Here is a 12,320-nt window from a genome sequence, read left to right on the forward strand (position 1 = left end):
CCCCCCAATCCTGGTATGTGTGGCCTCCCCAATCCCCCCAATCCTGGTATGTGTGGCCTCCTCATCCCTCAGTCCTGGTATGTGTGGCCTCCCCAATCCCCCCAATCCTGGTATGTATGGCCTCCTCACCCCCCAATCCTGGTATGTGTGGCCTCCTCATTCCCCAATCCTGGCATGTGTGGCCTCCTCATTCCCCAATCCTACTATGTATGGCCCCAATCACTGCACACATAAAATAATAAATAATAATCACTTATACTCACCTTCCTTCCTCACCTCTGCTCCAGCGCTGCTGTATCCTGTCTGCTGCAGTTCATGTCGGCATCTGAGCAACGAGCGTTCTCAGAAGCCGAGGTGAGCTGCTGCTGCTGCCGGCACATTCACGCTTCTCCATGCCGGGACTATGGGCGTGGAGAAGCGTGAATAATATGCTTTCTCTTTAGCAGCGGGCACTGACAGCAGGAGCTGGGGCTCAGCGCTTCTCCGTGCCCGCTACTTAAGAGACTGAATATTCCCTCTTCTCCACGCCCATGGGAGTAGAGAAGATTGAATATTCATGTCCCTTTAGCAGCGGGCACACGCGGTAGCAGCAGCAGCCGGCTACCGCGTGTGCTCGCTCCTCCACCGCCGCAACCCGCACCTCCACCGCCTCAACCTCCATTCCCCCAACACTCACCTATCCTCCTGGTTCCCACGCTGTTTGGGGCCCTCCCGGCTCACGGGCCCCCTTCCGGTCACGGGCCCCATAGCAGTGGCGTGGCCTGCCGCCTTTGGCGGTACGCCACTGTATCCACGGTAGGCGAGAGTCTGATGTATTGGGGTAGAGAGTAACAGTAAAGTGAAGATGTCGGTATGTTACATTTTGCAGGGACGAGTTATGGATGGAAGAAGAGGTCATGGTGGTCTGGACCGAATGCAAAGGAAAAGGGAAAATGAATGACAACAATCAGCGAGAACATCACTGGTGAGAACCTGCACAAAATATACATATAAATAATCCATAAAGCGCTGTGGAAATAATGGCGCTATATAAGTGAGTAATATAAATAAATAAATATATGGTCTGCAGAACACTGGTGTAAAACTGATATTTCCATTACATCATACATGTCAAACTCTAGCCCATGAGCCAAATCTGGCCAGCAGGGTGATTATATTTGGCCTGAGACACCAGAACCACCACCACTATGTGGGCCCTTTATTCTGTATGGAGGACTATGTGGGGCCCATTATTCTGTATGGAGGACTATGTGGGCCCTTTATTCTGTATGGAGGACTACGTAGGGCCCATTATACTGTATGGAGGACTATGTGGGCCCTTTATTCTGTATGGAGGACTACGTGGGGCCCATTATACTGTATGGAGGACTATGTGGGGCCCATTATTCTGTATGGAGGACTATATGGGGCCCATTATTCTGTATGGAGGACTATGTGGGGCCCATTATTCTGTATGGAGGACTATGTGGGGCCCATTATTTTGTTTGGAGGACTACTTGGGACTCAAAATTCTGTATGGAGGACTGTGTAGGGCCTATTATACAATTTACTGGTTTACTTTGTGTGTTTGAGTTTGACATCCCTGCATTATATGGTCATTTTATGGTGGTGATATCAGTCTTCGTACAGTGTTTTTGGTTAAAGTAGTTGTCCAAGCTTGAAGATAAAGTCTGCAGTGACTTTATGTGACTGCGGACTTCTGAATCCTCAAAGACCTCGTGTGCTGTGAAGATTCTCCGGTGCTAACACTGGGAGTTGGTCATCATGTACAGTGGTGTAACTTGAACAGCACAGGTCCTAAAGAAAGAGCTCTAATGGGGGCCCCAATTATTGCTAGTCTTTAATAGCATTGGTCTTTTCATGTAGGCCAAAGGGACTTTTGGGGCCCCCTAGGCTCCAGGGACCGGGTGCGATTGCAACCCTTGAACCTACTGTAGTTATGCCCCTGATCATGTGACCACAAGTACGCGATTTGCATACATGCGGTCATGTGCTAACTAGACGTGCAAGGCCTTGCTCAATACGAGTGAAATTAGCAAAGCCGAATACAATTAGTCTAAATGTGGCCGGAGGTGTGAAAATCACATACTTGCAGTCACATGACGGCCGATCTCAATGCCGGCACCGAAAAATCCTCAAAGTATGCGCTACGAGGATTGAGAAGTTTGAAGTTACATAGACTTTCACCTCAACCCCTTTAGCAATCAGTATGGTGGATTATCAATATTGTATATGCTGGTAAGATGTGTCTATGGTTTGTTGGGATTTGTCTGTAATATTGCAATATTCTTATTTTGATATCATAATTATTTAATCTTATATAGAAATATTTTTGGTATTATTAGAAATATTTGTCTTGTAGTTAAACTTGATTTCCTCCAGGCAGGGTAAAATTAGTAATATATACCCATCTGGGGCTCGGGGGGCAGGGACAGCATGGGCCTGTGTGGTTTCAAATGCCAGGGCTGAATTTCATTCCCAGTCATTTTTTTCATTGGAACATTTAAAGGGGTATTCCCATCTCCAAGATCCTATCCCAATATGTAGTAGGAGTAATAATAATCATATTAGCAAATACCTCCAATTAGAAATGTAGTACAGTTCTTCTGATTCGCTATGTCACTTACCCCATGTGCAGGGCATTGCAGTAGCTTAGGTATCCATGGTTATAGCCACTGATATAACAAATTAGTTAGTTGTTAGTGCTCGCAACCATGGATACCTAAGCTAATGCAGTGCCCTCCAATTAGAAATGTAGTATTGTTCTTCTGATTCGCTGTATCGTTTACCCCGTGTACAGAGCATTGCAGTAGCTTAGGTATCCATGGTTATGACCACTAACAACTAACTGTCACTATATGATAGGTCGTAACCATGGATACTTAAGCTTCTGCAATGCCCTGCACATGGGGTAAGCGACATAGCGAATCAGAAAAACTATACTACATTTTTAATTGGAGGTATATGGAGGGCATTGCATTAGCTTAGGTATCCATGGTTACAACACTAACAACTAACTAATTAATTATATCAGTGCCCGTAACCATGGATAACTAAGCTACTGTAATGCCCTGCACATGGGGTAAGCGACATAGCAAATCAGAAGAACTATACTACATTTCTAATTGGAGGTATTTGATAATATTATTATTATTACACCTACTACATATTGGGATAGGATCTTGGAGATGAGAATATCCATTTAAATGTTCCAATGAAAAAAATGAAATGATGTCCGAAAACCTCAAATACGTATATGGATTTAGGACTGGATTTATGGAAAACAGCCATGGCCAACAATGTACAGTAGCGCCCTCACATCTTCCCCTTTTAGGTATTTTTTATTATGATTTCAGTTTAGGTAATTTAGGCTTATAGTGTCAGGGTAATACCATTATGAAACTGCCGTACATTTTCTGCATAATACCACAATGGAATTGCTGAATAATACCACCATACAATGCTGAATGAGACCAATGAATACTGACGGGAAGACACCGATAGTAATCACGATCATTCCGTCCTCATACCGCATCACGTTGTCAGCAGCACATCTCCTGTTTACACTGGACAAGTGTAAACAGGTGGCGGCATAAATGATCGGATTACCGATCGTATGGTGGTCCTTCAGGTAATCGCTGATATGTTTCCGTAGACTGAATGAGAATGAGCGTTCTTATGAATGCTCATTCGCCAATTACAGGCTCATCCATCCCTGGTATTAGTAGGTGTGCCATTCTAGTACATTTGTTTCAATATCAACTCTACGAGTATGACACCACTTCTGTGCGCAAGAATGGAGCAAGCAGGAAATAAAATGTGCCGCGTGCTAAAAAATATTCCCTCTAATTGCGGCACCACTTAGATGAAATGTTTGTATAAGAAAGTTCCCAGTAATTTTTTTTTTTTTTTTCGAGGAGCTGATCTCCCTCTGTCCGTTGATCCGTAGATTTCTCTGATACTTGCATGCTTACATGACTCCATCATCTTGCACTGCCTACCAGAAAAATTCCTGTCTCGGCCTCGAATGCCTCGACTTCACCTTCAAGGACCTCAAACTCAAAATAAACCCTTGGCCGGTCCATCTGGGCTGTTTACTTTGCACAACGTCTCTACTACGCTGTAAGGATGGCATGGGATTTAATATTCCTGAATACTGCGCTAAATGTATTGGGTCGGTATTATTTGCTGCATTACCCACCTGCCCTGGCTGCAGTACCGGGCACCATGTCCTCCTCCTGTCTCAGCAAACTGCCATGGTGCCAATTTGTGCAGCCTGAGTATTCAGGTAGTTGTAGTCCACACCAATATTGTGAACTCCTTCACCATTCCTAGATCACTAGCATTACTTTACAAACCGAGATCTGCTAGTTCGCTTAGCACGCTGCTATACTGCTGGCCATTTCTGCTTTTCACCTTATGACAAACCCAGCTCTGTTACATTGCTGGCTACTCTGCTATACTGCTGATCAGTTCCAATTTGAACCATGTGACAAACTCAGCTCTATTGTATCTCTAATTCACTTCTGCATTAGTTTTAGCTTTATTGCATTCGGTGATTCGTTTGTTGCTGTCCTTCAACAACATCTGGATATCCCTGCTGCACTAACACCACTAGTCCGTGCTGCAAAACAAAAAACTGATCCGGACAAGGGCTTTGAGCTTCAAGGTCACCAAGGGAGAAATAAACTGCTATACATGACAAATAATGGTTCTGTAGCACCATTGGTTGCATAGAGCCACAATACGTCCAGACGCATGAGCTGTGGCTAAAGAAAATTCATCTGCATTAATGGTGTTGTCCAGTTTGTCAAACTCCTCATTATAAGGGTCTGGCAACGAGCTGATTGCTTGGATCATGGCACAAAGACCGACTGTGATCAGCAAAAAGTAGTAGAAATGATATCAATGGGTCTTTTGTGTAAAGACGAGTCACTCGTAGACCATATTCACACATCTGTGCTTCTTGGTCCGCACGTCTACGTCTTAGGCCAGATTCACACATTTATGTTCTTGGACAACGATTCACTGACCGCCGCAGGTCTCTTGACCCAAACTTGACAGCCTTAAAGACATTAATGAAGCTGTTGAGTCCAGGACAGGAGACCCGCGGCCGGTCAGTTCACCATGGTCTATATTCGAGACCATGAAACACGGGTGTGCGAAAACGGCCTTAGAGGTGCATCTCCACTATGGCTAATACAGGGGATTTTCAGCTGAGAAATGGCTGATGTAAGGACCCTGCAGATAACTCCTCATATCTCAGCTTCCTGCAACCTATCACTTCAAGTTCCAAAGAAGAGCTGAAAATTTAGTTCATCTTCCAAATAGAGTTCAACTGCATTGTTAAAGAGTAGGGATGAGTGGACCTGTGGAAGTTTGGGTTCTGTTACCCAACTCGAACTTTAGTGTGTCTCTGTTATGTTCTGCGACTTAGAACTAAGGAATAGGAGGGAAAAGCTGTCCCTGCACTGAGACTCAGCTTTACCCTACGCTGGGGTGGGTGCCCTATTCCTTATGAATAGCCCCACCGAAACTCCTGCACTGATCTCAAACGAAGACCTGTAGGAAGGGGAAAGGGGTCCCTAAAAGATCTAAGGACAGGGAGCAAGAGCAGGAGACCTCCTAGCAGAAAAGTTAATTGCAGAAACGAAAATCAAAGGAAACAAAACTGGTGGAACAAGAAGTCCCAGGATAACAATAGTCCACAGCAAGAAAAACTAAACAAAGCTACTTAGCCAGAGCACGAGCGATACAACACTGATGTCCAGCGGGGAATGAAAGCTGAGTAATAAAGAGTGCAGAGATCATGTGACCAAGAAACCCAGCACCAGAGGAAAAGACTAGAAGCCAGCAAACCACCACAAGATGGCCGATAGTAAAACAACATAGATTCTAACAGTCTCTCTGTCTTCATTAAAACGGAGTTCCGGGAGAAGTTCGTGTTTAGTTCCGGACACTAAATGTCCAGTGCGAACCCTGAGCTTTTAAGTTCAGGTTCGCTCATCTCTATTCAGGAGAGGAGAGATAAGGCGATGTGCGGCGGCAATTCTCAAATACAATTTGGCAACTTTTCTGCGACACTGTTATGAGGGACTGGATGTTGACTTCTGACAACTCTTCACAGGGCTTCCAGTGATAGTCTTGATGCCAGCCACCTCACTTAGCATGTCCCAATGAGCACTTCAGTCTTCACCCTTTCATCCTGTACAAGCATTTGGCCTCTGGTGTGAATCCCCTCGGTTGCATCTACCAAGTGGTAGCAGAGTTGGTCTTGAAGTTGGATCAAATCCAGAGAAACAAGGACAGGGGCAAGATCGGTAGATGAAGATGAGGTCAGGAGGACAGTCGGGGAATGAACCAGGAATGTAGAGCCATAGGTACATAAAGAAGGCAAACGAAGGGTCAGACAAAAGAGACAGTGATGAAAAAGCCGCGTGTCAGCATCAGAGATCTGTAGTTAAACCTATAGTTAGCCAGAGAAGGGAAGAATTAGGATGGGTTCAAAAAAACGTGTGTTAAAAATTGGGCCAGTCTCGACTGCAAATTGCATATATGTGCTCCTGCGCTTTGTGGACCGGTGCTGGAGCTACCATTCATTTCATGCATTATTCTAGTCCATAAAATGAACCAAAGCAGAATGATCAGCCGTTTGAAATTGCACAATGGCTATAACGAAGAAAGAAAAAAATGTTGAAAATACTAATTCAAATTATTATTAGGAGTTGTCTGATACCAGTGGCATTTCCGAGGGCTGGACAGAGCTTCCTTGGGCTCACCAGATGAAATGCTCCTGAGTGTCTATCCTCCATCTATGCAGAACATGTGCACATAAATGCATTGTAAACCTTGTTGTTGTACACACAAGGAGCATTAAGAAGATCTAATAGGTTATTTCTAAATCATCCTCGAAAGTCGCGCATAAACCCTCAATAGCTGTTAGTTGAAAGCCAATTTGGCCGATGACGCTCTTCCCGTCTTGCTTGGCTCCATGTAACTGGCTCCAAAGACAGCTCCAAATAATGTCTTATACTGGACTTTTGGGGAATAACTATTGCATCTGGTAGGCAAATCCAACTATTGATTCTTATTTCTTAACAGCAGCCCTTTGGTTATATTCCCAATATCCCTTATAAATCAGTGGCAACAATTATAAAAAAAAACATCTATCTTGGTCTACAAATGTGAGGGATGGTTCCACTTCTGAAATTACGCAGATGCCCTCAGTTGGGTGGATGCTCTTCAATCACTTGGCATTTCTTCAAGAATCTGATGGGCTAATCTCTTATAGCTTCCACCAGTAAATAACCGCAGTTTTAGGGGACTGGAATTCAACCTCTCACTATTCACGAGTCACTCGCTCTTGGTGGGAGGAAATCCCTTAAGTCTGCAAGGCACTTTCCCCCAATCAGAGAATCCAATACCATGCCTCATTCTGACCATGCTACTGGGAACCACTCTGGCACTCTAGGTTTCTATCTCAACCTCATGAATCCACCATGGAATCTTCCATTTAGGCACACCATCGCTTGCTCTAGCCATCAGCCAACCATCGATGGACAAGCTCAGGCCTTCTGCCCTCAGCAACAGGTTCTTCCAGCACCTCATAAGGTCTTACTCCACACTCTACGCAAGAAGATCATCACCAGAGAAAAGTACTTGCCAAGATATCACAAACCCCAACTAATATAATTCACAAATCTTCCTTACACATTGCAGCCTGTCCTCCTTGAAGAGGCTGGGTTGGGGCATGCTACAATCATTTAACCACTATGATGTCTCTCTGTAGCTCTCATAACTCCTCCTCTTAGTCTCCTCTGTGCTTCCTCATTTGTCCGACTCCACATCTCGTCTCAGGTCTAGATGTCTTTTTCCCTGGGTTATAGAGGTACCGCAGCCACACACGGGCTCACTCCCTGCTGCCAGCTCCCTTTTATCACCTCCTCCAGGTCCTTTCCTTTATAGCAGTTCCATTTTCTAGTGATAGACACCATGATTGCATACAATAATAAGGTAAAACAGTGAAAACATATACTGTATCAACATCCTTTTGGGTTAGGAATTACAATTCCTGAAAGAAAAGTATATCAGAAGAAATTATGAGTAGCATGGAAAACTTAACACAATGGTCTGAAGCCAGTTACTGCCCCACTTATAAATAGTTCCTTCACTTTCAGGGCTCATGTATACAACATTACCTCTTGCCCCTGTCCGGTAGCACATAAAACCATTTTTCATCTGCGGTTTGGATCCGTACGGGCTCTGTATGGTGCCATATAATACTTATAGAGTCTCCCCTATGAGCTAAACATCAAATAGAGGAGACCTCCTAGTGATACAGATCCTGAAAATGATCATGTGAATGAGGTCTTCAGATGTTAACCCCTTCTTAAAGGCTCTGTTAAGGCATATGGATGTAACTTGATGGGGTCTCTTTATTAGGAGTCCCATCTGCCATTCAAAGTAGAGAGTTACTACCTCAGAGCATCTCTTATTCTGGTGAACTGGTGATCTCTCATTTATTCTAATAGCCGGCATCTAATAAATAGGTTTCCTCCAAAGTTTCTGTGGCAAAGGAGATGTGTAAACCTCTTAGCTGCCCCATGCGATAAAAGCTGATTGCCCGGCTGGCTTCAATACAAAAAATGAATTCTTATGATGGGATGTCAGATCCTTGTGTCTCAAATGGAAGCTGATTCCAATGAAACTACAATGTCTGTGAGTGTTCAAGGAAATTTAGAATAAATCTGAAACAAATTGACGGGGTGAAGCCCTCTTAAGGGCTCTTAGATCCCCATAAATGACTCAATAACAGCAGTTAATGGCGCAGGTATTCACAGATGCCTTCTACTGAACAACACATAACAAGACAATTCTTGAAAGTTGATCACTTTAAATCCAAGGACCAAAAGTCTAAAACCCGTTAACACCATAAATGATTGTCACATTTTAAGAAATTTTACCAAAAAGTCCAAAACTGGCCTCCCAGTGATCACTAAGAATAGGGAGTCTCCATGAATCCCACAGCTTTGGAATTTAGTTGCTCCTTTCGAAATCCTACTAAAATTGAGGTCCTCCTCACTTATTCATTCTCACCCCATGACTGTGGTGAGGAGAACCCCATATTAGTGATTGGTTGGGGGCCTAGTATGGAAGCTCCAGTGGTGATAAGTGCACTTTGTGGGAAATTTCTTATACTTTTTCTCATACTTCACTCAAAAGAACCAAGATTTAGGTCTACGAGATCTAAATCAGAAGTGAGACCATAGCCACACAGGTCAATAATAGCCACCTATTGCGCTCCTCTCTTTTCATGAGAATATAGGGCATGATATTAAAAATAAAAAACACTATATCCTAACATTAGATAACAGAGAACACAGGATACGATTTCCTGGTTATAACCAGCATTGGACTGAGGTTCTTCTGACCCAGCAGAGGAAATGATTCTGAGGGTCTACCCTCCATACACTGAACATGTGCACATTACTTTCAGTTGAATCATTGCATACACAGGACATATCATCCAGAGCCCAGGAAAAGAAAAAATACTTTTTTTTCCCAGTGTTCATAGAAAAAAAAAATTGATGCATCCATGATTTTTTTGGGGGAGCTGAGAAACTGGTGCCAATGAGGACAGATCTATAGTAGATGCACTTGAGGTCTTCATATATGTGTCTGAACTGTAAACATATTTTACTCCTTTACTTTATGACTCAGTATGGCTTTTAATTTTTTTAATTATGATTTTTCGGGGGGGATATTTTATTCAGTAAAAAAATCTGAGGTCTAATAGATTATGTATAACTCATCACAAAATGCCGGATTCACATATCTGTGTTTTGCCATCTGAGTACAACTTAGACGCACAAACTGGTCATGGGTCTCTTGACCCGAACGCGATAATCTCATAGACATAAATGAAATTGTCAAGTTTGCATCAGGAGACCCTCGGATGGTCCGCGCAGCATAGTCCGATTGCATGAATATATGAATCTGGCCTAAAAAAAAAGAGACCCTAGTTTAGGGGTCAGTATCCTGCGGCACTCCAGCTGTTGTGAAATTAGTTGAAGACTCTCAGGACATGCTGGAATTTGCAGTTGAAGGGTTATCCTGTTTTGGAAAACCCCCGTCCCCCGGCTGCAGCTTGTATTGAAAACAAACAAATTGTGCATTACTCACCCATCCCCAGGTCCAGCACTGAGTCTTTGTTACTGCTCCCAATGTCTATTATTGCCTGTAGAGCTGATGTCACGTCTACAGCACTGCAGCCAATCAGTGAGCTCAGCTGCTCTACCCGTGTGGCGTGAGCGCTGCAGACAACAACAGACAGCAGGAGCAGCAGCGGAGACTCAGCGTCAGAACTGGGAAGGGTGAGTAAAGGATTTTTTTTTAATGCACCTCTCCAGAGCTTTTCTTTTTTGGTGCAGAGTTGTAATCTAAGGTCTCTGCCTCTAGTCCTATACTTACCCGCCATCATCTTCACCTTCTATCAATGCCACTCCGGTTGGTTTTCAGCAGGTTGTGACCTCCCGGATGGCTCCAGTGTTTGCTGGAGCGGACTGGAGGTCACTTTTCAATGTAAGTCTATGAGAGCCTTGTCCTGGCTTCCATAGACTTAGGGCGCAGTCAGACAGCCATATAACATGGACGACGATCGCATTGCAGTGTACGGACTGGACGGTGGCTCTCCAGACTTGAGCGTGACAGCAGCTTAAAAATACATGGTGCTACACTTGAGTCAGTAGAGCCGCCAGCCAGTCCGAGCATTCAATGTGATCGTCGTCCATGTTATACAGCCGTCTGACTACGCCCTTACATTGAGCGCTTGTGGTCATTACCTCTGACTTCTGACCAGTCAGAAGTTGCAGTCCCAAGTTGGCATAGAGAGACCGGAGTGGCGCTGATAAAAGTGAAGATGGCAACGGGTAAGTATAATATGAGTCAGGGACCTTAGATTAATAGCACCACTCCAGTGCTGAAAAATAACCAAAAACTCTGAAGTGGTGCTATAAAGAAACGGCAGCCAGGAAAGAGGGTTTTTTCCAAACAGGAAAACCTCCTTAATGGCTGAAGTGGCGCAGGTTGCTGACTCCTGCCCTAGTGGCAGCGCCATGTGTCTGACTAATCAGCTCCAAGTGGAATTGTTGTCTGCGCTGAACCTTTGGCTGACATTATTACATCTGGTAAGTCCGAGCTCAGATTTTCTGGATTATTAGATGAAAAATTCAAGGAATTACACAACATTTTTTAATGAGTTTACCATGAAAATCTCTAACAGATTCTTCCAATGACTGTAATGAAAATCTACATATTATTAACCCTTCCGATAAATGCAAAAGCGATGGATCTCCCCGCTGAACGCAAAGCCTCCTCTTATTTTAGCATTAACACGCTGTGAACGTACAACTATGTTAAGTTGAGGGGATGCATGCTTCTATTACAGTAAAATGTGCCGAGGGAAGCACTTTCCCCGCCTACTGGCTTCTCAGGCTATACTTAACCTCACAGACCGGCAGTAGGTTGACGCAGCTGCTGTAATGAACCGTATTAGGAAATGCAACTTGGGACGAGCAGCGGACACGCTGCTGTCCGTTCATCATTACTATCTTTCCCTTTGGGTTCCCCCCCCACAAAAAAAAAAGACTGTCAATAAAGTTTTACAAGTCAAAAACAAACTTTTTTTTTTTAATGCATGATTCGATCTAACCCTTAAAAAATGATTTAATATCCATAAGGCGCTTAGTTGCCCTTCTTTAGGATCCGCGGAGGACGAAGTTATAACAATATTACAAATTAGACAACATTGTAAATATTTACAAGAAGACTTTATACAACTTGTAACAAAGGGTCCACATGATTATAAAGCTTCTAAGGCAAAAATAAGGGGAGCAATATAAGGGGCTGGTACATACCCCGCAGTCATGGCAATGTTGTAAAAGGTGAGCCATGCTGTGGCCACAGCTCCGATGGGCTTTTTCTTGGAGTTTTCCTTCTCTTCTACAGACCCCTCGTCCTCACTTGAAGCCATGGCTTCACAAGCACAGGCTGCGGGTCAGGCTGCAGTGTGAAGCACCCCTGACAGCTGGGGCTGACAAATCTCACATTCAGTGGCACATGGACCCTCCAATAATAGAGCACAAGGGAGGAGCGATTCAATAGCTTTGTCTAACTCTTCCTAGCAGACAATAAAATTGAAAATGTATATTGATTAACCATAACATTAAAGCCCTAATAGGTGAAATCAATAACAATGATTATCGTGTAATAATGCTACCTTTCAGGGATGGGATACATTAGGCAGGCAGAAAACAATCAGT

General features: G+C 43.8%; 1 protein-coding gene across 2 annotated transcripts in view; it reads right to left on the bottom strand.

Annotated features, from left to right (window-relative positions):
- Window positions 1-12,119, bottom strand: part of HACD1 (3-hydroxyacyl-CoA dehydratase 1) — a 48,716-nt gene extending 36,597 nt beyond the window's left edge. The window contains exon 1 of one of the 2 annotated variants that reach the window (XM_073677462.1): window positions 11,916-12,119. In XM_073677462.1, the coding sequence (XP_073533563.1) occupies window positions 11,916-12,031 (116 nt within the window). In that variant the 5' untranslated portion in view covers window positions 12,032-12,119. The remainder of the gene's footprint in view (window positions 1-11,915) is intronic. The other variant, XM_073677463.1, reaches the window with a different exon arrangement.
- Between the last annotated feature and the right edge of the window lie 201 nt (window positions 12,120-12,320).

Source organism: Phyllobates terribilis, unplaced genomic scaffold (assembly GCF_046119375.1).
Source record: "Phyllobates terribilis strain yellow unplaced genomic scaffold, ASM4611937v1 Scaffold_4__5_contigs__length_816908805, whole genome shotgun sequence".
Taxonomy (NCBI): Eukaryota; Metazoa; Chordata; class Amphibia; order Anura; family Dendrobatidae; genus Phyllobates; species Phyllobates terribilis.